The sequence below is a fragment of the Gracilinanus agilis genome, chromosome 4 (genome assembly GCF_016433145.1).
Source record: "Gracilinanus agilis isolate LMUSP501 chromosome 4, AgileGrace, whole genome shotgun sequence".
Taxonomy (NCBI): domain Eukaryota; kingdom Metazoa; phylum Chordata; class Mammalia; order Didelphimorphia; family Didelphidae; genus Gracilinanus; species Gracilinanus agilis.
In genome coordinates this window covers 218,946,882-218,973,362 of record NC_058133.1, presented here as the reverse complement: position 1 = coordinate 218,973,362, position 26,481 = coordinate 218,946,882, and the positions used below count along the sequence as shown (strand labels likewise).

General features: G+C 33.9%; 1 protein-coding gene across 1 annotated transcript in view; it reads right to left on the bottom strand.

Moving 5' to 3' along the window:
• The window catches only part of ABCA5 (ATP binding cassette subfamily A member 5), a 172,899-nt gene that overhangs the window by 62,750 nt on the left and 83,668 nt on the right, over nt 1-26,481 (bottom strand). Inside the window, exons 18-20 of the mRNA XM_044672184.1 lie at nt 16,920-17,039; nt 15,622-15,823; nt 3,545-3,714 (exon numbers count right to left, since the gene is read on the bottom strand). Coding sequence (XP_044528119.1) covers nt 3,545-3,714; nt 15,622-15,823; nt 16,920-17,039 — 492 coding nt within the window. The remainder of the gene's footprint in view (nt 1-3,544; nt 3,715-15,621; nt 15,824-16,919; nt 17,040-26,481) is intronic.

Genomic DNA, 26,481 nt, shown 5'->3' with positions numbered 1-26,481 from the left:
TTAATCAGAAATACAAATTTTAAAAACTCTGAGGTACCACCATCAGAAAATGATAAATGTTGGGGGGGGTGCAGCTAGACTTAGTGGATAGTGAGCCAGGCCTACAGATAAAAATTCCTGGGTTCCAATAGAGTCTTAAGATACTTCCTAGCTTTGTGACCATCAGCAAATCACTTAACCCCAATTGCCTAATATTTATTGTTTTTATGTCTTAGAACTGATACTTAGAATCAGTTCTAAGACAGAAGGTAAGGGTTTAAAAAAATGTTGGCAGGGATGCAGTAAAACTGAGACATGAATACACTGTTGGTGGAGCTATAAACTGATAACCACTCTGAAGAGCAACTTAGAACAATGCCCAAAGGGCCATAAAACTGCATATCTTTTGACCCAGTTGATACCACTACAAGGTCTGTATCCCAAAGAGGTAGGGGAAAAGAACCTACTTATACAAAAATATTTGTAGCAGCTCTTTCTGTGGTGGCAAAGACCTTGAAACTGAAGGGTTGTCCATCAATTGGGTAATGGCTGAACAAGTTGTGGTATAAGATTATAATGGAATAATATGGTGTCAAAAGAAATGACAAAAAAGACAATCACAAAAAAAATCAACCTGGACTTATATGAAATGATACAAAGTGAAGTGAGCAGACCCAAGAGAATATTGTACACAGTAACATCAATAATGTACTATGATCACCTGTGAATGAATTATTGTCAGCAATGCAAGAATCCATGACAACCTCCACAGGGACTCATAATGAAAAAGGCTATCCACTATAATAGAAGAAATTGAAGGAGTTTGAATGCTAAAGTATACTGTTCTTCAGTTTATTTCTTTCATGAATTTTTATCTAGTATATGTCTTCTTTCACAACATGATGAACATGGAAATATGTATTGTATGATAACACATGTATAACTATATCATATTACCTGCCTTTAGAGGAAGGTGTGAGAGGTGGCTGGGAGGGAAAGAATATGGATTGCAAAATATAAAAAAATGATTATTAAAATCATATATACATGTAAAAATATTTTTAAAAATAAAATATCCTCCCTCATGTTGAAATCTTTCTTCAATACTATACTCATGACACTTTTCTGTGAAGCTCTCTATGATTCCCTAGGTTCAATATGTCATAATTTGGATCCTCTTCTTAGTTCTTATCACATTCTAGTTTTTATATAATTATCTGTGTATGTACCTCATTCCCACTATTATACTGTCAGCTTCTAGAAAAAAGTGACTCTCATTTTTTATTTTTGTTATCTAAATACAGTCAACATAACAGGGAATACTAGACTATCTGTTGAGCTGAATTAGGCAAGTTAAATTTCCTTCAGACAATCAGCCTCGGAAGCAAAATAATTTGTTCAGCACAAAATCAAGGTTTACTTAAAATTAAATCAAATAAATGAACAAAATTGGCCTACTTGCTTTCTTGATAACATTCCATCTTCTCTCTCCTTGCCTTTGTCCAAGCTGTCTTTCATGCTTAGAATGCTCTCCATTCTCATCTCTATCCCTTGAAATTCTCTAATTCCATTCAATCTAATAACATAAGGCCTATCATGATTCCTCTGTGCCTACTGCTCAAAATAATCATTAAATATATACACACACACATATATATTTAATTGCAAACATGTCGCCTCCCCTGACAGAATGCAAGTCCTTTCAAAGCAGAGACAGTTCTCTTTTTGCTTTTATATCTCCAACACTGCACACACTACCTGTCACATAGTAGATACTTAATAAATGCTTGATGAACTTAACTAATAATGTTTTTAACAAGACAATACAACTTAGAGAATGAAGAGAAACAAACTGAAAAGAGAAGAACTCATATATTATAATAAACCACACAATCTACTATGTTATCTACTACATATTCATTTAGCCATCAAAAATTTTTGCATACTATTACCTACTCTGCTCAATTTTGTACTTTGTTATCATAAATGGAATTTCTCTTCATTCTAATCCAGCAGAATCTAACAATGATCTTTTGAATCAAAGAAAAATACTTATTTTTAGTAGACATGAATAAACAAGTTCACTGATATCATAGGTCTGCTTTAGACTGTGTACCTGACTGAGAGGTATTACTAGGTATCTCTCTTCCATGCAGTTAGGAAAGAAGTACAGACTAAGCAAGCCCAGTGTTAAGTAATCAGACTTTTATAGTATTTTCATAATTTTTAAATGAAGTATAGTAACATCTTAGTTCTATGAAGGCCCCCAAATTTTAATGGTGCTGAATCAAAAATTTAAATAAGAAAATTAACAAACAAGTAGACAAATAAGTGCATTCCCTAAGTTGTTTTTTTTTTTCATTTTTAAGCACTGAGCAATAACTGCAATAGTTGAGGATAATTAAAGACCAGAAACCCCAAAGATTATAATAAAATAAAATTCCTTGCTAAAAATAAGAAAAGAGAATGCCTTAATTAGTTGGTAGGAAACATATTAAGTTCCAAAGAATAAAAAAAAAACAAAATCGGGGATTCATCATAACTGGAAAAAAATCTAAAAAACAGAAAAAGATATCATTTTCCACCAAAATTTTCACCTTACTAGTTTTTCAGGTAACAATTAGTAAATAAAAGAGGAAGTGGGTAGGAAAAAGAAGTTTGTAAAAAGGAAAAAGGATAGAAAAAAACAAGAGAGTGCCAAAGGTTAGAAGCATGGAAAAGATTAAAACCGGCAATAGAGCCAACCAGTCAGCTTGGGATTTGAAAAAAGAGAAAGGAAAGGACAAAAATTAAAAATTCAAAATGTCTCAGCCACCTCTCAAGTCATCACTGTGGCTAAGAAGCATAACAATTATGTTATAGGAGAAAGCAGAACCAGTACCCGCTCCAATATTACATGAAGGATTCTATGTATAATGACCTAACACATTATCTAAAAGTATTAATAATGACCCTAAGTCAATAAACTGTATTCATTAAATTCCATTTTTAACAATAAACTACTTAATGTATTACATAAAACATTTATAAAGAATTAATTTTAGGGGGCAGCTGGGTAGCTCAGTGGATTGAGAACCAGGCCTAGAGACGGGAGGTCCTAGGATCAAATGTGGCCTCAGACACTTCCCAGCTGTGTGACCTTGGGCAAGTCACTTGACCCCCATTGCCTACCCTTACCACTCTTCCACCAAGGAACTAATACACAGAAGTTAAGGGTTTAAAAATATGAAAATTTTTAAAAAATTTTAAAAAAGAGTTAATTTTAACAATATTATACCTAATAAAGTATCAATTATTTTGAAATTTGGGGCTTTATTAGACAATTCAGACATTGCCATATTGTGAAGGCAAATTCATCATCATGAATGTAGAAAATAAATTGTATAGAGAAAAAATTGTAAAATTAAATAATTATAAGGGTATTTACATGTAAGATTTATGGTTATTTGATATATTACTCTTCATTAATAACAAGATTATTTAACTTCATTTAAATTTAGATTTTATATTTAGTCGAAAAGCAACTCAGAATATTATTAGAATCTACCTGAACCTAAAATCTTACCAGTTGAGTTTTGAAGAAGAAGAGCTGTTTTATATTTATGAGCTTTCTCTCCAGGCTTCAAAAAATATAAATCTGGTGTAAGTTTGATGGGAGCAACAATATTCTTAAAGTAATGATGAACCAAAAACATGAAAACCTGAACAGCAAGAAAAATTAAAAGCAGGAGCAACCTAAAAAAAAAAAGGCTTATTTATAATTAAATAAAAGACATGAAAATCATGGCATTTTTTCCTAAGTTACTTGAAGATGTCTTAAACAAATATTTTTCACAGGATAGGTATGAAATCTTTGAAAAAGTAACTAGTAAAAAGATTTTTAAAAAACATAGTTTTCATTTCTACAGAAAAATTAAACAGACAACACAACTTCAGATCCAAGTATAAAAATTGATTATATGACATTGAAATTAAGAAATAGGAAAAAGGAAATTTTTAAGTTTTTAACCCTACATAATTATTATATCATGTAAAATATTACTAAATAAATACATGTGTATATACATATACATACACACACACATATATATATATATATACATACACAGACACATGCATATGCATATATTTTGCATTGGACAGCATATCACTCTTGACTTGAAAAATCACAAACTGATTTGTAGGATCACCATGAGGATTACAAATTTCTTCATGATGTGGAAGCAAAGAGAGAAGAGCCCTGGATTTGCCCTGTTTTGATATCAGTAGCCCCATTTTAACATTAGTTCCTTATTCAGCATAAATTAAACAAGTCATATCTACTGCCCATGGTTTTGGATTTGAGTTTTGCCTTGCCTCCTAGTCTTTTGCAAGACATTTCACAGTCATATTCTTGCCCTTGACCAGTTTCTCCTCATCTTTGTGATGAATGATCACAAACCTGTATCTGAGAAGTGTGAAATCTGATATCTTTTATAGTAACCACCTAGAGTTCAGCCTAATTCATCCTGCTTTCTCACATTTTCATATGTTAAAATTTATTAACAGACAAAATATATATTTATATCTACTTATCATAAATATATCATCCAGACTTATTTAAATATTAAGTTAAATTTTTATTAGTTTTTTTAAAAGCCATAGAAAAAGTTGCATGTTACAAAATAAACCCACACACATCAATAGCATTTCTTATATTACCAACAAAGCCTAGCAGGAGTAAGAAATAGAAAGGGAAATTCCATTTAAAATAACTCTAGATAATATAAAATACTTGGAAATCTATTTGCCAAGACAGAGGAATTACATGAACACAATTACAAACACCTTTTACACAAATAAAGTTAGATCTAAACAAACTGGGAAAACATAAATTGCTCATGGGTAAGCCAAAGTATATAATTAAAATGATAGTTCTACCTAAATTAATTTACTTACTCAGTGCCATATCAATCAAACTAACAAAAACTTATGAAACTAGAAAAAATAATAACAAAATTCATCTGGAAGAATAAAAAATCAAGAATATCAAGGGAAATAATGAAAAGAAAAGTAAGGATGGTAGTCTACCAGTTCCACATCTCAAACTGTACTATAAAACAGTGATCATCAAAACAATCTAGTAGTATCATTAAGAATGAAAATGGTGGATCAATGGAAAAGATTAGATATACAATATTCAGGGGTAAATGACCATAGGCATCTGGTGTTTTATAAACCCAAAGATCCCAGCTTTTGGGATAAGAATTAATTTAACAAAAACTGCTAGGAAAGACTTACGGTTAAGATGGCGGCAGAGTCCTTACTCGATTTCTCCTAACTAATGCATACAAGACTCCTCAAGGGGACATAAAAACGAATCCAGATGAACGAAGGAACCCCACAACAGGGCACAGCATTGAAGGTACGCAGAATTGGGGCATTTCCATGCTATAAAGGGGTGAAACAGCTCTCACTAAAACGCGAGAGGAAGAAGCCCCACCACCACCCACCCCACACCACGCACAGCACCAAGGCCAACTCACAAGAGTGAAAACAGGAGTGGGGCAACTGGTAAATCACTAGCAGCCCCAGGGCTTGTATCTGTGAGTTGCCAGACGTGGGACCCCAGATGGCTGGGGGGACGCATGGACTTTCCCCAGCCTCTACAGGGGTGAAGACTCTGTCCCAGGCGGAATCCGGGTGGAATAAAGATACCTAAAGCAGGGACTTTCCCCAGCTTATACTCAGTGAAGGCAGTGCCCCGGGAGGAATAAAGATTTCCAGCACAGGCTAGGACATTCAGGGAGGACCCGGGGCAGACGGGAGGGCGGTTGTGGAAGCAGCCCCCGAGACAGCTGAAGGGGCCTCGGACAAAGGGGCAGACTGGGGACTACCAGGAGACCTGACCTGGAGGACAAGAAGACCAGAGCCATCGGAAGCTTAGAAAGCTCAAGCACACCCTGAGTGTGAAGACGAAGCTGAAAAGGGGCGGGGCTAACAATTGCAAGCAATAAGGAAGCCCAGAAGAAAAAGATTACCAAGAAAAACTCTGGAACACTCGACAACTTCTACACAGAGAAAATCCAGACAACAGAGGAGGGAAAACAAAAATCCAAACCTCCCCAAAAAAATGAAAGCTGGTCACAAGCTATTGAAGAGTTCAAAAATGAAATGTTGAGGAAGATGGAAGAAATCTGGCAAGAAAATAACAGTTTAAAAGGCAGAATCTCGCAATTGGAAAGTGAGGCAAGTCAACAGAAGACCAGAAATAACCAGACTGAAAAAGAAAACCAAAAGATTAGAGCCAAAAACCAAAAGATTATAGCCAGTCCTTAAAGGCTAGAATCGAACAATTAGAAACCAATGATCTCTCAAGACAACAAGAACAAATAAAACAAAGTCAAAAGACTGATAAAATAGAGGAAACATGAAATATCTCAATGAGAAAGTGACAGACCAAGAAAACCGGTCTAGAAGAGACAATTTGAGAATCATTGGTCTGCTAGAAAAGGCAGAAATTAATAGAAACTTGGACTCCATACTCAAAGAAATTATTCAGCAAAATTGCCCTGAAGTTCTACAAGAGGGCAATATAGACATTGAAAGGATCCATAGATCACCTTCAACACTGGGCCCAGAAAAGTCAACACCCAGGAATATAATAGCGAAATTGAAGAGCTTTCAAGCAAAAGAAAAAATCTTACAAGAAGCCAGAAAGAGACAATTCAAATATCAAGGAGCACCAATAAGGATCACACAGGATCTGGCAGCCTCCACCATAAAAGACCGCAAGGCGTGGAATACAATATTCAGAAAGGCAAGAGAGCTGGGCCTTCAGCCACGGATCAACTACCCATAGAAACTGATTATATACTTCCAGGGGAAAGTATGGGCATTCAACAAAATTGAAGATTTCCAAGTTTTTGCACAAAAAAGACCAGGACTAAATGGAAAGTTTGATACCCAACCACAAAAATCAAGAGAAACATGAAAAGGTAAATAAGAAACAGAGGGGAAAAGAAAGAAAACTCATAATCTTTTAAACTTGACTCTTTAAGGGCATAAATATGAACTAATTATCTGTATTACTAGGTGGAGAAATGCTATGTATAATTCTCTGTAGTGAACTCTATTCACTATTATAATATTCACTATTATAGCAACCAGAAGAATAATTCATAGGGAGAGGACAGGATACTAAATTGTCTAAGATGACACTGGGGGAAAAAGGGGGAAATAGTAGAGGACACCAAGAAAAATCTGAGTAAATAAGAAAAATAGGATATTCTATTACACACAAAGAGGGCATGGGAAGGGGAGGGGATAAATACTACCATAAGAAGGAGAGGAAGAGAGCATTAAGAGGTAATAATCAAACCTTACTCTCAGTGTAATCAACCTGGAGAGGGAAGAGTAGCTTTATTATCCATTAAGATAAACAACTCTATCTAACCCTACTGAGAAAGTCAGAAGGGTTAAACCAAAGGGAGCAGGGGAGTAGGGAGGTCAAAAAAGGGAGGGGAGAAGAAGGGGGAGGGAACTCATTAGGTCCTTTAAAAAACAAAAGGAGGGGAATAACAAAAGAGGGGGCAGAAAGGGAAGTAAATCAAGGGAGGGGATAAGGGATACTGGCTCAAAGCAAACCACTGGTTTAAAAGGAAATAGTGTAAGAAGAAGGGGTGGGTCTAGGGGAGGATACAAAAATGTTAGGGAATGCACAACTAACAATTGTAGCTCTGAATGTGAATGGGATGAACTCACTCATAAAATGGAAGCAAATAGCAAAGTGGATCAGAAACCAAAATCCTACCATACCTTGTCTACAAGAAACACATATGAGGTGGGTAGACACACACAAGTTCAAGGTTAAGGGCATGAGCAAAATCTTTTGGGCATCAAATGAGAAAAAGAAGGCAGGAGTGGCTATTATGATCTCTGACAAAGCCAAAGTAAAAATAGATAGGATTAAAAAAGACAGGGAAGGACATTACATCCTGATTAAAGGCAGTATAAACAATGAGGAAATAACACTGCTCAATATATATGCACCAAGTGGCATAGCATCCAAATTCATAAAGGAGAAACTGGCAGAGCACAAGAAGGAAATAGATAGGAAAACCATAATAGTAGGAGATCTAAATATTCCTCTTTCAGATCTAGATAAATCAAACCAAAAAATAAATAAGAATGAGGTAAGAGAGGAGGATGAAGTCCTAGAAAAATTAGATTTAATTGATATGTGGAGAAAAATAAATAGGGACAAAAAGGAATACACCTTCTTTTCAGCTGCACATGGCATATTCACAAAGATTGACCATGTAATAGGGCATAAAATCATTGCAAACAAATGCAAAAGAGCAGATATAATAAATGCAAACTTCTCAGATCATAATGCAATAAAAATAATAATTAGTGAGGGCACCTGGACAGGCAAATCAAAAACCAATTGGAAATTAAACAATAGGATTCTCCTAAACCAATTTGTCAAAGAAGAAATCATAGAAACATTCAACAATTTCATTGAAGAGAATGACAATGATGAGACATCCTACCAAACTCTGTGGGATGCAGCCAAGCCAGTACTCAGGGGGAAATTTATATCCTTGAGTGCATATATTAACAAATTAAGGAGGGCAGAGATTAATCAATTGGGTATGCAACTCAAAAAATTAGAAAGCAAGCAAATTAAAACCCTCAGATGAAAACTAAATTAAAAATACTAAAAATTAAGGGAGAAATTAATAAATTTGAAAGTAAAAGAATTATTGAATTAATAAATAAGACTAGAAGCTGGTATTTTGAAAAAACAGATAAAATAGACAAAGTACTGGTCAATCTAATAAGAAAAAGGAAAGAAGAAAACCAAATTGACAGTATTAAAGATGAAAATGGAGACCTCACCTCTAAAGAAGTGGAAATTAAGGCAATCATTAAGAACTATTTCACCCAATTATATGGCAACAAATATAACAATTTAGGAGATATGGATGAATATTTACAAAAATATAAATTGCCTAGATTAACAGCAGAAGAAATAGAATACCTAAATAATCCCATATCAGAAATAGAAATTGAACAAACCATCAAAGAACTCCCTAAGAAAAAATCTCCAGGGCCTGATGGATTCACAATTGAATTCTATCAGACATTCAAAGAGCAACTAATCCCAATACTATACAAATTATTTGATATGATAAGCAAAGAAGGAGTCCTTCCAAATTCCTTTTATGACACAAATATGGTACTGATCCCAAAGCCAGGTAGACCAAACACAGAGAAAGAAAACTATAGACCAATCTCCCTAATGAACATAGATGCAAAAATCTTAAATAGAATATTAGCAAAGAGACTCCAGCAAGTAATTAAGAAGGTCATCCACCATGATCACGTGGGATTTATACCAGGAATGCAAGGATGGTTCAACATTAGGAAAAACATCCACATAATGGACTATATCAACAAGCTAACAAACAAAAATTACATGATTATCTCAATAGATGCTGAAAAAGCCTTTGACAAAATACAGCATCCATTCCTATTGAAAACATTGAAAAGTATAGGAATAGAAGGACCCTTCCTAAAAATAATAAACAATATTTACCTAAAACCATCAACGAGCATCGTATGCAATGGAGATAAATTAGAAGCCTTCCCATTAAGATCAGGAGTGAAACAAGGATGCCCATTATCAACTCTATTATTCAACATAGTACTAGAAACACTAGCAATAGCAATTAGAGAAGAAAAAGAAATTGAAGGTATCAAAATAGGCAAGGAGGAGACTAAACTATCACTCTTTGCAGATGATATGATGATCTACTTAAAAAATCCTAGAGAATCAACTAAGAGGCTGGTAGAAATAATCAACAACTTTAGCAAAGTTGCAGGATACAAAATAAATGCACATAAATCATCAGCATTTCTATATATTCCCAACACATTAGAGCAGCAAGAGGTAGAAAGAGAAACACCATTTAAAATCACCCTAGACAATATAAAATACCTGGGAATCTATCTACCAAAACAAACAGAGCAATTATATGAAAACAACTACAAAACACTTTCCAAACAAATAAAACTAGATCTCAACAATTGGAAAGCCATTAATTGTTCATGGGTAGGATGAGCTAACATAATAAAATGAACATCCTACCCAAATTAATTTACCTATTTAGTGCCATACCTATCAAATTACCAAAAAACTTCTTTACTGAATTAGGAAAAACTATAACAAATTTCATTTGGAATAACAAAAGATCAAGAATATCAAGGGAAATAATGAAAAAAAATGTGAAGGAAGGGGACCTAGCAGTACCAGATATTAAACTATACTATAAAGCAGCAGTCATCAAAACAATATGGTACTGGCTAAGAGATAGAAGGGAGGATCAGTGGAATAGACTTGGGGTTAATGATGTCAGCAAGACAGTGTATGATAAACCCAAAGAGCCCAATTTTGGGGACATGAATCCACTATTTGACAAAAACTGCTGGGAAATATGGAAAACAATATGGGAAAGATTAGGTTGAGATCGACATCTCTCACCCTACACCAAGATAAATTCAGAATGAGTGAATTACCTGAATATAAAGAGGGAAACTATAAATAACCTAAGTGAACACAAAATAGTATACCTATCAGATCTCTGGGAAAGGAAAGATTTTAAAACCAAGCAAGAGTTAGAGAAAATTACAAAATGTAAATTAAATGATTTTGATTATATCAAGCTAAAAAGCTTTTGTACAAACAAAAACAATGTAGTCAAAATCAGAAGGGAAACAAATTGGGAAAAAATCTTTATAACAAAAAACTCTGACAGGGGTCTAATTACTCAAATATACAAGGAGTTAAATCAATTGTATAAAAAATCAAGCCACTCCCCAATTGAAAAATGGGCAAGAGACATGAATAGGCAATTCTCAGGTAAAGAAATCAAAAGTATCAATAAGTACATGAGAAAGTGCTCTAAATCTCTAATAATTAGAGAAATGCAAATCAAAACAACTCTGAGGTATCATCTCACACCTAGCAGATTGGCTAAAATGAAAGAAGGGGAGAGTAATGAATGCTGGATGGGATGTGGCAAAATTGGGACATTAATGCATTGCTGGTGGAGTTGTGAAATGATCCAACCATTCTGGCTGGCAATTTGGAATTATGCTAAAAGGGCTATAAAAGAATACCTACCCTTTGATCCATCCATACCATTGTTGGGTTTGTACCCTAAAGAGATCATAGATAAACAGACTTGTATGAAAATATTTATAGCTGTGCTTTTTGTGGTGACAAAGAACTGGAAAAGGAGGGTTTGCCCTTCAATTGGGGAATGGCTGAACAAATTGTGGTATATGCTGGTGATGGAATATTATTGTGCTAAAAGGAATAATAAACTGGAGGAGTTCCAGGTGAACTGGAGAGACCTCCAGGAACTGATGCAGAGTGAGAGGAGCAGAGCCAGAAGAACATTGTACACAGAGACTGATATACTATGGTAAAATCGAATGTAATGGACTTCTGTACCAGCAGCAATGCAATGACACAAGACAGCTATGAGGGATTTATGGTAAAAAACGCTACCCACATTCAGAGGAAGATCTGCAGGAGAGGAAACATAGAAGATAATCAATTGCTTGAATGCATGGGTTGAGGGGGACATGATTGGGGATGTAGACTCGAAAAGACCACACCAATGCAACTAACAACAATATGGAAATAGGCCCTAAACAAGGACACATGTTACAACCAGTGGAAATGTGCATCAACCATGTGTGTGGGGAGAGCGGGGGGTGGGGGGGGTGAAGGGGAAAGTAGGGATATGAAGCATGTAAACGGGTTAAAAATGAATATTAATAAATGTTAAAAAAACTGCTAGGAAAACTGAATGGCAAAAATCAATATAGATCTATATCTCACACCCTCTACCAAGATAGTGTCAAAATGAGTATATGACTTAGACATAAAGGGTGATACTATAAGTAAATTAGGGGAACACAGAATAATTTACTTGCCAGGTCTATAAATAAATAATTTATGACCATGTAAGAGATAGAAAACATTATGAGATGTAAAATGAATAATTTTGACTCTTAATTTTTTTAAAATTTTGTACAAATTACACCAAATATAACTAAGATTAGAAAGGAAACAACAAACTAGAAAAAAATAGAGCAAATTTATCTGATAAAGGTCTCATTTATCAACTACATAAAGAACTAAGTCAAATTTATTAGAATACAAGTCATTCCCCAATTGAGAAATAGTCCAAGTACATGAATAAGCAGCTTTCAGATGAAAAAAATCAAAGCTATCAATAATGATGAAAAAATGTTCTAAGTCCCTCTTGATTGGAGGAACACAAATTAAAACAACTCTGAGGTACCACCTCACATTTATCAGTATGTAAGGGAAAATTTATCAGTATGTAAGGGAAAATGATAAATGTTGAAGGGGATGTAGCAAAATTGGGACATTACTGCATTGCTGGTGGAGTTGTGAACTGATCCAACCATTCTGGAGGGCATTTTGGAATTATGCTCAAAGGGGTATAAAACAATGCACTCTTTGATCCAGTAATGTCACTACCAGGTCTGTATCTCAAAGAGTTGTTTTTTTTAAAGGGGAGGAAAGGATCTATTTTTGCAAAAATATTTATAGCTGCTCTTATTGTAGTGACTAAGAATTGGAAACTGAAAGGATGTCCATCAATTGGAGAATGGCTGAACAAATTGTGGTATATGAAGGAATGATGAACAAGATGATTTCAGAAAGAGCTGTAAAGATCTGTGTGAACTGATGCTGAATGAAATAAGCAGAATCAAAAGAACATTATACACAGTAACTGAAATATTGTGGGATGATCAAATGTGATAGTTTTTGCTATTAACCGCAATACAAATGATCCAGGATAATCGTAAGGGACTTGTGACAAAGAATGCCATCCACCTCCAGAGATGTTTTGGAGAACTGTTGGAGTAGGAATGCAGAGGAAAGCATACAATTTTCACTTATTTATTTGGGTATATGTTTTGGGGTTTTGATTTTATAAGATTATTCATTTAAAAATGAACAATATGGAAATGTTTTGTGTGATAATACATGTATAACCCACTCCCTGAAAAATAAAACTTGAATATCAAAAAATAAAATGTATATATTAAATTTACAATGTGGTAATAAAACTGTCCAATTTTCTGGGGGCGGGGGAGGGGGGGAAGAATACAAAACTTTCCCCAACTGACAAATGGTCAAAGGATAAGAATAAGCAGTTTTTAGAAGAAACCAGGTCTATCAATAATCATATAAAAATGTTCTAAATTCCTCTTGATTAGAGAAATAAATTAAATTGGCCTATCAAATTGGCCAATATGACAGTAAAGGAAAATAATAAATGTTGTGGCAAAATTGCGGCACTAATCATTGCTGGTGGAGTTGTGAACTGATCCATTCTGGAGGGCAATTTGGAATTACACCCAAAAGGCTATAAAACAATGCATACGCATTGATTAAAAAATACCACTTCTAGGTGCTATAGTAGGTAGATCCAAAGATCAACAAAAAGGGGAAAGGACCTATTTTTGCAAAAATATTTTATAGCAGCTTTTTTGTGGTAGTAATTGGAAAGTGAAAAGACATTCATCAATTGAGAAATAGCTAAATAAATTATGGTATATGATGGTGATGGAATACTATTGTGTTATAAGGAATAATGAACAGGATGATTTCAGAAAGACCTGGAAAAATCTACATGAACTGATGCAGAATGAAATAAGCAGAACCAGGAAGAACATTGTCAACAGTAACAGCAAAATCATGGGATGATCAAATGTGGTAGACTTAGCTACTCTCAGCAATACAATGATCCAGGACAATTCTGGGGAACTTATAAAAAAGAATGGAGTCGGGAATGCAGATAAAAGCATGTGATTTTCCACTTGTCTAATTGGGTTTGTAAGAATAAATCTCATCCTTACAGGATTTTGTTTTGAGGTTTTGGTTTTATATTTTTCATTCATAAAAATGAACAATATGGAAATGTTTTGCAAGATAATACATGTATGACCCTGATTGAATTGCCTGACAGCACAGAGATTGGGAAGAGAGGAAGGGAAACAATTTGGATTATATAACTTAAGAAAACTTATGTGGACATTTGTTATTACATATATTCAGTAAAAATTAATAAATTACAAAAAAATTTAAGAAAGAAGCCACAGGACAATTTGAATGAAGGTTTTTAATAGATTTTATTTCATAAAGGGAATGCTTATAAGTGATACCTTATAGACATTTGGTTGCTGAATACTGTGACATAAATAAGAATTCCAATCCACAAAGTGGTTTATGATTCATAAACTTTTTCTCACAATAATTCTCTGAGTTAGCAATATCTCACTGATAAATCAACTAAGACTCAAGAAGTGAAATGACTTACTCCCAGTTGAACAGCTATTAATTGTCAGAGTTGTGATATGATTCCACATTTCCTGATTCAAAGTCCAGCCTTTTTTCACTATCCCACATTGTTTTGTAAGAGAATACAGGGCTGAGAGTTACAAGAACTAAGTTGTAGATCAGTCTTTAAAAATGTATGCTTGAGGAAATTTCCTAACTTCTCTGAACCTGTATTAATCATCTATCAAAGAAGGATGACGATAACTTCTTTATTTAACACAAGAGATTATTGTGAGGATCAAAAGAGATTAAAAATAATGTAAACACTGTAAAAAAGATGAAGAGGCTAAAAAAAATTATGATGAACAACAAGGAATATTTGAAGCACTGGATTCTGAATTGCGTGAGGGGGTTGAAGGGAGGATTTGGAATTATCATAAGCCCTGGGAGACTACAACTCCCAGGACTCTCTCTGCTACAACTTCCCCTCACACCTCCCACTTCCTTTGTGGGAGGTGTCAGAGAAAGTATAAAGGAGAAAGTTTGGGGCCTTTTCCCTCTACCCTGGAGCTACCCTGGAGGGTCTTCTCTATCTACCTCCTAGTTTTTCCTAGACCTTCCCTTTTCTAATTAAAATAAAACCCAGCTATTCTAAATCCTAAAATTGCTCTCAGATCTTTTATTTGGGCCCCTGAAGGGCATTAAGGCAGGTAGGATAGTAAGCAGACAGTCAGGCAGCCAGGTTCAGGTCCATCTGAAGGTCACCATAAACTGTGAGGGGGCTGAAGAGGGGAAGGTAGGAGGATTGGAGGAATGGTAGAAAGGAGAAAAGAAGTTAGAGGAAGGGAAAGGAAGGTAGCAGTCCCAGGCCCAGGCAGGGGGAAATTGACCAGAGCCCTTCAGGGGCTCAAATAAAAGATCTCAGAGCAACTTAGCCCCTATTGTCTAGCCCTTACTGCTATTCTGCCTTAGAACCAATATATAGTATTGATTCTAAGATGGAAGGCAAGGTTTGGTTTTTTTTAAGTTCCTTAAAGTAGGATCACTTCATCTTATATATCAAGTAATGATATAGATTACTAGTGGTCAATTAACTGAAGTAACTGTAAGCAGAACAGTATTTTTGTTTATCTCTTAATAATACGTACTAGAAGTTATTTCAGGCTTTCAAAACTTATGATTCATTTTCTACATTTTAAAAATGTGAAGATAAGGTGAGTGTATACCACTTTTAAATAAATTCAGGCAGAAGGGATGATTATACTTACACAGATCTCAATGATTTACTTTCACGTTTCAAAGTAAGGAAATGAAGTTTTGTTATCATATATACTTGTTGCTTCCAAAGAGCCATAGTGCTCACGGTGGATGTTTTGGTTTCAGAGAGTATAAGTAGGCTTTGCTCCATTTCATCAAAAGATTTTGAATCTGTTTCTTCCTCTGAATGCTGCTGACTAAATATACTATAATCTATATACCAAAAGAAAAAAAAACAAAATTTATTTAAGTGTTATATTTCTCCCAAGGAAATAAAAAGGTCCTGTAAACACTTTAATGAGCACAGCGAAAAATGAATTTATTCTCAAAATCTTCAGCTGGCCAAAATCAAAGAATATTAATGTAAGATCTTTCAAATTCTGATGTACATGAAATTACACAATATTTAAAATACATATTTCTAAAATGAATGATTACACTAGTGCTTCAATTAAAAAGCAAAATTATCAAATTATCTCTTAACCACCTATGATTAAACTTGGCAACAAAATGGAGAGGTTTTTGAACCAAAAACTAACACATTGCCTTTTTATTATAAAATGCAACTAAAAGTTTTAAAATGTGAGTGCATAATCACTTCCACTACTATCTTCTAATGAAATAAACAAGTCTCCAGAGGGTATTTGGATTATGTTCCCCCTACTAATTCTAATCAAAGAGACTTTACATGTTATAAAGTCTAACTTCTCACCAATCTTAAAAAATTCATGTTATAGTACCCAAGGCAAATGAACACATACTAACCTTGAATACTACTTGAACATAAAAGTATCATTTAACAGACTAAATAAATTCATGCCTTCTCAAGACCTTCCTGGGGGGAAAATGTCCTTTGCATAAATGAACTATGGTATGGGCCTAGTCTTCCAAAAGAAGCATAGAAGCAAATTCTGTATATTCTCCTGCTATAGTATATTTATCAAAATATAAAGTGGCCAAGTTGCATTTATAGTAACATCATGATACTTATCTAACACTACTACCTACTTAATTCCTCTCAGAATCCCCAATTCAAATGCCACTTTTTAAATGAAGTCTTTCCTGATCCTCCAAGTTGTTAGCAGTCTATCCCTCCCATATTTACTTTGCATTTACTCATCTGTACACATATTGTGTCCCCTTGATAGAATGCAATTTCTCTGAGGGGAGGGTTTTTCATTTTGTCCATGAATCCCCAGTGCTTATTATTATTAGCACAATATCTTGCACATAGCAGGTATTTTAACATTAGTTAAACTGAATTGAATTTCTGGTTCTGAGTTGTCAGAGAAGTTAAGGCTTTTTTTACCAGCTTGATCAATTTCTGCTTCAACTTCTAGCTTTAGGAACACATCTTCCAAGGTTGTCATGGAAACTCCATAAGAAATAACCCCCAAATCAGAATGGGTGTCTAGATCAGAAAACAAGCCTAAAAACAGAAATTTAAAAAATCTTGTTTACTTAAGAACACTAATCTTCCAGCCTCTATAAATTTCTCTCAGAAGCAAAACTATAAAACAGTGAGAATATTAAACTCAGTCTCTACAAACTGCCCCAGGATCTTCTAATAACCATTTTGTGATCTTGAGTGCATTTCTTAACCTCCCAACTCCAATTTCCTCATCTCTCAAACAAAAGAATTGCATCAGATGGTCTCTAAGGCCTTTTCAATACCAAAATTTGTTTATCAAGCAGCCTGTAAACAAATATATCACTGTGAAAACAAAATAAATTATTATTTCTCCTAAAAGGAAGGAGAGAAAAGAACTGGTCAAGTAAAACCCAGTCCTTAGAGATGCATTACTGATTACTGAAATCATTATATAATTGTTACCAGATTTTTGTTATTATTCTTCAGTTCTGTCCAGTTCTTCATGATCTCACTTGAATTTTCTTGGGAAAAATATTTAGATGATTTCTCATTCCTTTCTCTGGCTAATTTTACAGATGAGAAAATTGAGGCAAAGAGGGTTTTTGCTGCTTCTTCTTTTCTCTGTTTTATAAAAAGCTATACAGCTTATAATATATCAAGTTCTTCCTACTGCCCAGAACTAAAGTTATACATTCATAAGGATGAGGTTTAGTGGGGATCTACTATGTAATTTCTTTTCAGTTCATTCCCAATCTAGGATTTCCCCTGAAAAAAAATGAGAAATTGGCTTGCTTTCCCTCTTGGAACAATTAGATTATGGTTTATGCTGTGTTTAGTTCTCCCTACCAAAAAAGCAGCTCTTTCTGCAACAGGTAGCAAAAGACATCAAATAAAGAAATTACTTTATTTAATATGATATAAAACACAAAGGACTTGCATTCAAGCCCATATATAATTAAGACAAGTTTCCCCTTTCCACTAGGCTTTTATCTCCTCCAGAAATTAATATACTTCTTTATATCTAAAGTATTTCAAACTTCCAACAAGATAATGACAAGAAAGATTTTAAAAGTTAATTGAACTCAGAAACATCTCAGGAAATATTTATTTATTGTCTACCATGCTAATGTTTTTTAGATTTTTTAATTTATTTTATTCCAGGAATAAATTTATGCATAAGTTTTCCATTGTTATATAATTCATGTTGTCTCCTCCTGTCTCCCCTTCCCCCCTCCCAGAGATGGCAAGCAATTCCACTGGATTATACATGCATTATCATAAAAAACGGTTTCCATATTATTCATTTTTGTAAGACTAATCTTATAAGACCAAAATCTTAAATCATATACCCAAATTAACAAGTGATAAATTATGTTTTCTTCTGCATTCCTACTCCAACAATTATTTCTCTAGATACGGATAGCATTCTTTTCATAAATCCCTCAGAACTGCTCAGGAAATATTTAAAAGGGCAATTTATCAAGTAAGGTTCCAATAAAATCAAAGGGAAACACAAGCAGGTTCTTCCACCTAGTCTAAAAGTTCAAAAGAAAAGAGCTAAAAGCCTGTAGGGACTCTGGTCAAGAGCACAAGCAGGGAGCCTGAAGCTAATGTGATCTCCAGTAAACAGACCTTGAAGCCGGGGCATCTTAGTCCCTACTGTCAGAACCACAGCAATGAAGTCAGCTCCCTATAGGTGACTACATAAGGAAATAGAAATGGGTTAGAGATGCTTATGCAGTACATGACATGGCTCTGTATTAGACACAAACTCTGATATCCTGTGGCAGTAGTGGGGTGGGGGGGTTTTGGGGGGGGGGGAGGTTCCAACATGCAGCTAATAATTTAGTTCAAGGAAAAGGAATCAAAGCCAGGCTCTGCACTGGGTCCCTAAACTACAGAGGCAGAAACCAAGGAGTGAAACAGAGATTTGGGTCTGGTTCCAGTTCTGGGTCTATTCTCTCAATCCAGAACAAGGTTAAAGAATAAGATGGGAAGAGGGTCTAGATGTCAACTACCCCTTCTTGAATAGTTTTAAGGGAGTAGTAGCAGCAGCATTTATATTGTATAGGAAATATGACCAGGATCTACCCAGTCCATTCAAATCAAATGTAGTAAAGATTTCAATTGTAAGAAAAACAAAACAGAAAAGACAGCATTCTCTTTTCTCTTGAATGTGTATTCCTTCCTGCATAGAGGCACAAGTCAATAAAGAGATACTAATCTATCTAAGACTGTATCTGGTCTTTGTTAACTCAGGGCCTCAATATCAAGGTTTTCAGTTATCTCACTATAAACCAAGTATTGTCCTTGGCTACCATGACTCTTTGCTTGGCAAGGAGAACAAGTTGGTGGAATTGTTTGGACTCCTTAGGGTAGCAACTGTTACATATCTGTTAAATTTTTGTAGGAAAATTATAAAGTGCTTAAGTTTTCATTTTTTAACACTAAAAACTCATTTTAAAATGTCAGATTGAAGATGTTGCAATTGTTTGCAATGTCTTCTCATCATTGTCCTTCTAAAGTGTTGGTAATTTTGACTTTGGTTCTAACTATTCAGTTGTCTGACTATAGTCAAATTAATTCTGATAATATTCCCATATCAATAAAAGATACTTTTTATATGTTAAGATGGAGTCAACATTATTGTTTCTGATGTCATTCAGTGTTCATCATATCTAGCACTTTCCAAATCTCCTTATAAGTGTTTGTGATATAAAACATGAGGTTTCTCTGTTGGTTACAAACCCATGGATTCTTATAAACTCAAATGTGTAAGCCATACTTTCCAACAAACTTTTATCTGTCCTACCATATTCCCCACTTTCCCATCAAAGTCATCAAGTATCAAGATGTGTATTTCTGGGGCAGAGCCAAGATGGTAGCTTAGGAGCACCAAAAGCTCAAATTCTCTCCAACAATCCTTCCATATCTTCCAAAGCACAGGAGCTCAAACACTCTGGTTTAGTAAATCAACACAGGGGCAAGTCTATAATCCATACAGCAGGAAAAATAAATAAATTTTTAAAGTAAATAAAATGAGTAAAGAAGAATAAAAAATAAAGTAACAATTGAAAGTTTCTATGGACGTAAGAAGCAAAGAGCAAAACCAATGGAGGAAATTCAGAGAACATCAAGCAAATCCTCCAAACAACAACAACAACAACAAAAACAAAAACAGAGAATTGGATATAGGCTCTGGAGGAGCTCAAAAAGGAATTTAAAAATCAAGTGAGAGAGGTTAAAGAAAAATGGCAAAAGGAAAATGGTAGTGTAAAAAGAAAAATAGGTCATCTTTAAATAAATCTTTAAAACAGTCATTGAAAGTCAGAATTGAACTACTGAGGCAAAGAAATCTAAAGATGAGAGAATGACTTGAAAAGAAAAATGGACCAAAAGGAAAAGGAGAATCAAAAAGTTGAGGAATAAATTCAATATTTAAAAATAGAATTGGGCAATTAGAAGCTAATGACTTCACAAAAAAACAAAAACTAATTTAAAAATCAAAAGAATGAAAAAATAGAAGAAAATATGAGATACCTCAATGAGAAAACAATTGACAGAAAACTGATCAATGATAGAAAATTTAAGAATTATTGGACTACCCAAAAGTCATGACCAAAAAAAAAAAAGGCTAAACATCATACTACAGGGTATTATACAAGAAAATTGCCCAGTTATTCTTGAACAAGAGGGTAAAATAAAGATTGAAAAAAATCCACAGATCACTTCCTGTATTAAACTCCCAAATGACAACTCCCATGGATGTTATACCCAAGTTCAAGAACTCCTAGGCCAAGGAGAAGATACTATGAGCTGCTAGAAAGAAACAATTTGATATCATGAACCCTAGTCAAGATTACACAAATTCTCTCCAATTTCCACACTGAAGGACTGGAAGGCATGGAATATGATATTATGGAAGTCAAGGGAACTGGGTCTACAAACAAGAATCAACTCCTCATAGAAACTTTCAGAGGAAAGTATGGACATATAATAAAATAGAAAATTTGCAAGCATTCCTGAAAAAAAAGACCAAACTTAAACAGAAAATTTGATGTCCAAATACAGAATTCAAGAGAAGCACAAAAAGGTAAATAAAGTGAAAAAATTAAGGGCTTCAATAAGGGCTAATGGCATGTGTTTCTATATCAAAGATGATCTCTGTAACTCTTAATAATTATTATCGTTATCAGAGTAGCTAGAAGAAATATAGGTGTAAGCTGTTTAGGATGATATGTCCAAAAAAATTTAAAACTAGGGGTGAAAAAGAGGATAATACTAAGATAAATGGGAAAAAGGTAAAAAGGAGTAAAATATATTACATAAAGAAGCATGCTGTGGGGAGGGCTGAGGGAGAGGGAAGAAGGTCAATATAATAGAAGGGAGGAAGACTTTGGTGATAGGTAATACTTAAACCTTACTCTCATTGGAATTGACTAAGATAGGGAGGAACAGTAAGATTCATTGGGTTATAGAATTATCTCTTGCTCTATAGAGAAGTAGAAGGGCAATAAGAAATAAGGTGGTAGGAAGGGAAGCAATACAAAGGAGGGAGAGGTTGGATGGCGTGTTCAAAAGGCTCTATATTAAGAGGGGAATAAGAAGGGAGGTGGTGGGAAGGGTAATAAAATAAGTCAGGGGAAAGGGAGGAGACTGACTAAAAGTGAAACATAGGAGGGGAAGGTTAGAGGGAAAGGAGAAAGGTTAGGATTAAAGGAAGATGTCAAAATGGAGGGGAATACACAGATGGTAATAATAACTATGAATGTGAATAGGATGAACTCACCGATAAAACGAAAGCAGATAGCAGAATGGATTAAAAACCAGAATTCCACCATATCATATGTTGTCTACAAGAAACACACTTGAGGCAGGTAGACATGCACAGACATATAAAGGTGAGAGGCTGGAACAGAATATATTGGGCTACAACTGAGACAAAGAAGGCAGAAGTAGTGATGATGATCTCGGACAAAGCTAAATTAAAAATAAATTTGATTAAAAGAGATAAGGAAGATAATTAAATCATGATAAAATGAAGAAATATCAGAACTCAACATATATACACCAAATGGTAGAGTATCTAGATTTTTAAAGGAGAAAATAAAGGAGTTAAAGGAGGAAATAGATAGTAAAATCATATTAGTGGGGGAACTCAATCTTCCCCTATCAGAACTATTTAAATCTAACCAAAAAATAAATAAGAAAGAAGGGAAATGAATGAAATGCCAGAAAAATGAGAGTTAATGGATATCTGGAGAAAACTGAATAGGGATAAAAAGATGCCTTCTTTTCTACAGCACATGGCACACATATAAAGATTGATCATGTACTGGGGCATAAAAACATCACAAACAAATGTAGAAAATTAGAAATAATAAATGTAATTTTTTCAGATCATAATGCAATAAAAATCATAAGGACTCATGGAAAGGCAAATTTAAAATTAATTAGAAACTAAATAATCTAAAACTAGTGGACCAAAGAATAAATTATAGAAACAATTAATGATTTCATAGAAGCGAATGGCAATGAGAAGACAACATTGAAAAATCTATGGGATACAGCCAAAGCAGTACTCAGGGAAAAATTTGTATCAACAAAATAGAGAGGGAGGAGATCAATGAATTAAACATGCAAGTTAAAAAGCTATAAAGAGAACAAATTAAAAATCCCCAGACAAAAACTAAATTGGAAATCCTAAAGATCCTAAAGATAACATTCTGAAATCCTAAAATAAAATCCAAAAGATAATAAAACTGAAAGTAAAGAAGTATTGAACTAATAAATAAGACTAGGATGGTGATGGCAAACCTATGACATGCGTGTCAGCACTGACAGTCATTTTCGACGATGCATGGCCTCATGCAGCCACATACAGAGAAGTATGGGGCCGCATGCCAAGGATAAACATTTGCTGTAGAGTAGTGTAGGCATTCTGTGCAATATAGATGACAATTCTACCTATATTAATATACCTATTTTGGTTTATTAAATACAGTTATATATTACAATTATACATTCTTGTTATTCAACTATAAATATCAGGAAATTATGGTTTTTTTCTCGAAGTGACACACCACCCAAGTTATGCTCAGTTTTTTGGCAAATTTTGACTGACCAAGCTCAAAAGGTTGGCCATCACTGGACTAGGAGCTAGTACTCTGAAAAAAAAATAAAAAAGATAAAGAACTAGTTAATCTAATTTACAAAAAGGAAGAAGCATCAAACTAACAGATTCAAAGATGAAAAGGGTGATCTGACCTCTAATAAAGCAAAAATTAAGGCAATTATTATGAGCCATTTTGCCCAATTATATGGCAATAAATATGACAATCTAAGTGAAATGGGTGAACATTTACAAAAATATAAATTGCCTAGATTAATATAAGAAGAAATAGAATAAATTATCCCATCTCAGAAAAAGAAATTGAATTAGCCATCAAGGACCTCCCTAAGAAAAAATCTCCAGGGCCAGATGGATTCACAAGTTAACGGTTAAAGAAAAACTAAACCCAATACTATACAAATTATTTGATGAAATAAGCAAAGGAGTCTTACCAAGTTATTTTTATGACACAAATATGGTAATGATTCCCAAGCCAGGAAGACCAAAAACAGAGAAAGAAAACTATAGATCAATCTCCTTAATGAAGATAGAGGCAAAAATCTTAAGTAAAATACTAGCAAAGAGACTACAGCAAGTTATCACAAGGCTTATTCACTATAACCAGAGGGTATTTATGCCAGGGATGCAAGGATAGTTTAATATTAGGAAAACCATTCACATAAATGACCATATCAATAACCAAAACAATAGAAATCACAATTACTCAATAGATGCCAAAAAAGCCTTTGACAAAATACAACACCCATTCCTACTGAAAACACTAAAATGTATAGGAATAGTTGGGCCTTTACTCAAAATAATAAACAGTATATATTTAAAACTATCAGAAAACATCATCTGCAATGGGGATAAGTTAGAAGCCTTCCGAATAAGATCAGGAGTGAAGAAGGATGCCCATTATCACGTCTATTATTTAATATTGTACTAGAAACACTATTGGTAACAATTAGAGAAGAAAAAGAAATAGAAGGTATTAAAGTAGGCAATGAGGAGACCGTGCTATCACTCCTTGCAGATGATATGATGGTATACTTAAAAAATCCTAAAAAAATCAATTAAAAAGCTAGTAGAAATAATTAATTAGCAATTAATTAGCAAAGTTGTAGGATACAAAATCATTAGCATTTCTATATATTTCCCACACATCTTAGCAAGAGAGTTAGAGAAATTCCATTTAAAATCACCCTAGATAATATAAAATATATAGGAATCTATTTGCCAAGACAAACACAGGAACTATATGAACAAAACTACAAAACACTTTCCACGCAATTAAAACTAAATCTAAACAACTGGAAAAACATTAATCGCTCATGGGTAACACAAGCTAACATAATAAAAATGACAATCCTACCCAAATTAATTTACTTATTCAGTGCCATACCTATCAAAGTACCAAGAAACATTTTTACTAAATTAGAAAAAAATCATAAAGTTTATCTGGAAGAACAAAAGATCAAGAATATCAAGGGAAATCATGGGAAAAAATGTGAAGAAAGGTGGCCTAGTAGTACTAGATCTTAAACTGTACTACAAAGCACTGATCATTGAAACAATATGGTACTGGCTAGAAGAGTGGATTAATGGAATAGATTTGAGGTAAATGATCTCAGCACCCTCGGGTTCAGTAAAACCAAAGATCCCAGCTTTTAGGATAAGAACTCACAATTTGCCAAAAAACTGCTGGAAAAATTGGAAAACAGTATGGGAAAAATGAGGCTTAGATCAACATCTCACACCCTATACCAAAATAAATCCAAAATGGATAAATGACTTAAACATAAAATTGTAAGTAAATCAGGAGAACATAGAATAGTATACCTGTCGGGTACTTTTATTTCATTTATAGATAAGGAAGGAATTTAAGACTAAGCAAGAGACAGAGAACATTATAAGATGTAAAATGAATAATTTTGGTTATATTAAATTAAAAAGGGTTTGTACAAACAAAACCAATTCAACCAAAATTAGAAGGAAAGCAACAAATTAGGAAAAATTTTTATAACAAAACTCTCTGACAAAGGTCTAATTTCCCAAATTTATAAGGAACTAAGTCAAATTTACAAAAAAATCAGGCATTCCCCAATTGACAAATGGTCAAGGGATAGAAATAGGCAGTTCTCAGATGAAAAAATCAAAACTATCAATAATCACATGAAAAAGTGTTCTAACTCCCTTCTGATTTGAGAAATGCAAATCAAAACAACTCTGAGGTACCACCTCTTAACGAGCTGACTGGCCAATATTACAGTAAAGGAAAACAATAAATATTGGAGGGGATGTGGCAAAATTGAGACACTAATGGTTTGCTGGTGAAGTTGTGAACTGATTCTAAAAGGCAATCTGGAATTATGTCCAAAGGGCTTTAAAAGAATGCATGCCCTTTGATAGAGCTATACCACTACTGGGTTTGTACCCCAAAGAGATAGTAAGGAAAAATGTTTATACAAAATTATTCATAGTCATGCTTTTCATGATGGCAAAACATTGGAAAAACGAGGGGTTATCCATTGATTGGCAAATGGCTAAACAAACTGTGGTATATGATTGTGATGGAATACTATTGTGCTATAAAGAATGATGAACCACTTGATTTCTATATGAAGTGGAAAGACCTCCATAAACTGATGCAAAGCAGAACCAGGCAAACATTCTACACAGAAATTGAAACACTGTGGCAAAATCAAATATAATACACTTTGCTACTAGTAGCAATGCAATGATCCAGGAAAATCCTCAGCGACTTATGCGAAAGAATGTTATCCACATCAAGAGAAAGAACTGTGGGAGTAGAAACACAGAAGAAAAACATATGATTTGTCACTTTTTATATGAGTATATGATTGGGAGTTTTAGTTTCAAAAGATCACTCTATTATATAAATATGAATAATATGGCTTCTCATCTCTGGGAGGGGGAGAGTGAAGAGGGGAAGGAGAGAAAATGAATCATGTAACCATGGAAAAATATTCTAAATAAATAAAATTTAAATTTAAAAAAGATGGAAATTGTGATTAGAAGATTTTGTAAAGTTCTTTATAGGTTTCTCTTCCTTCTTTACTTAAGATGTTGCTATAGAAGCAGCTATCATCTTCATGTTAATCTTTGATTAGGTTTTATCAAGAGCACGTCAATGTAAAATAACCAAGTATTTCATGAAATTATATTTCTTTAGGAAAATAATGAAAACAACTTAGTCAATTTGTGTATTTATATCTCTAAGGATATTCAATAAACCATCTTTCTACTTAATTACAATTTTATTTCATTTATTGTAAAGACTATATTAATGCTATCATTCAGTTTTGAAATATTATGTCAATTCAGAGGTCAATGGATGATGATCTAAAAATTAAAGTATCTACT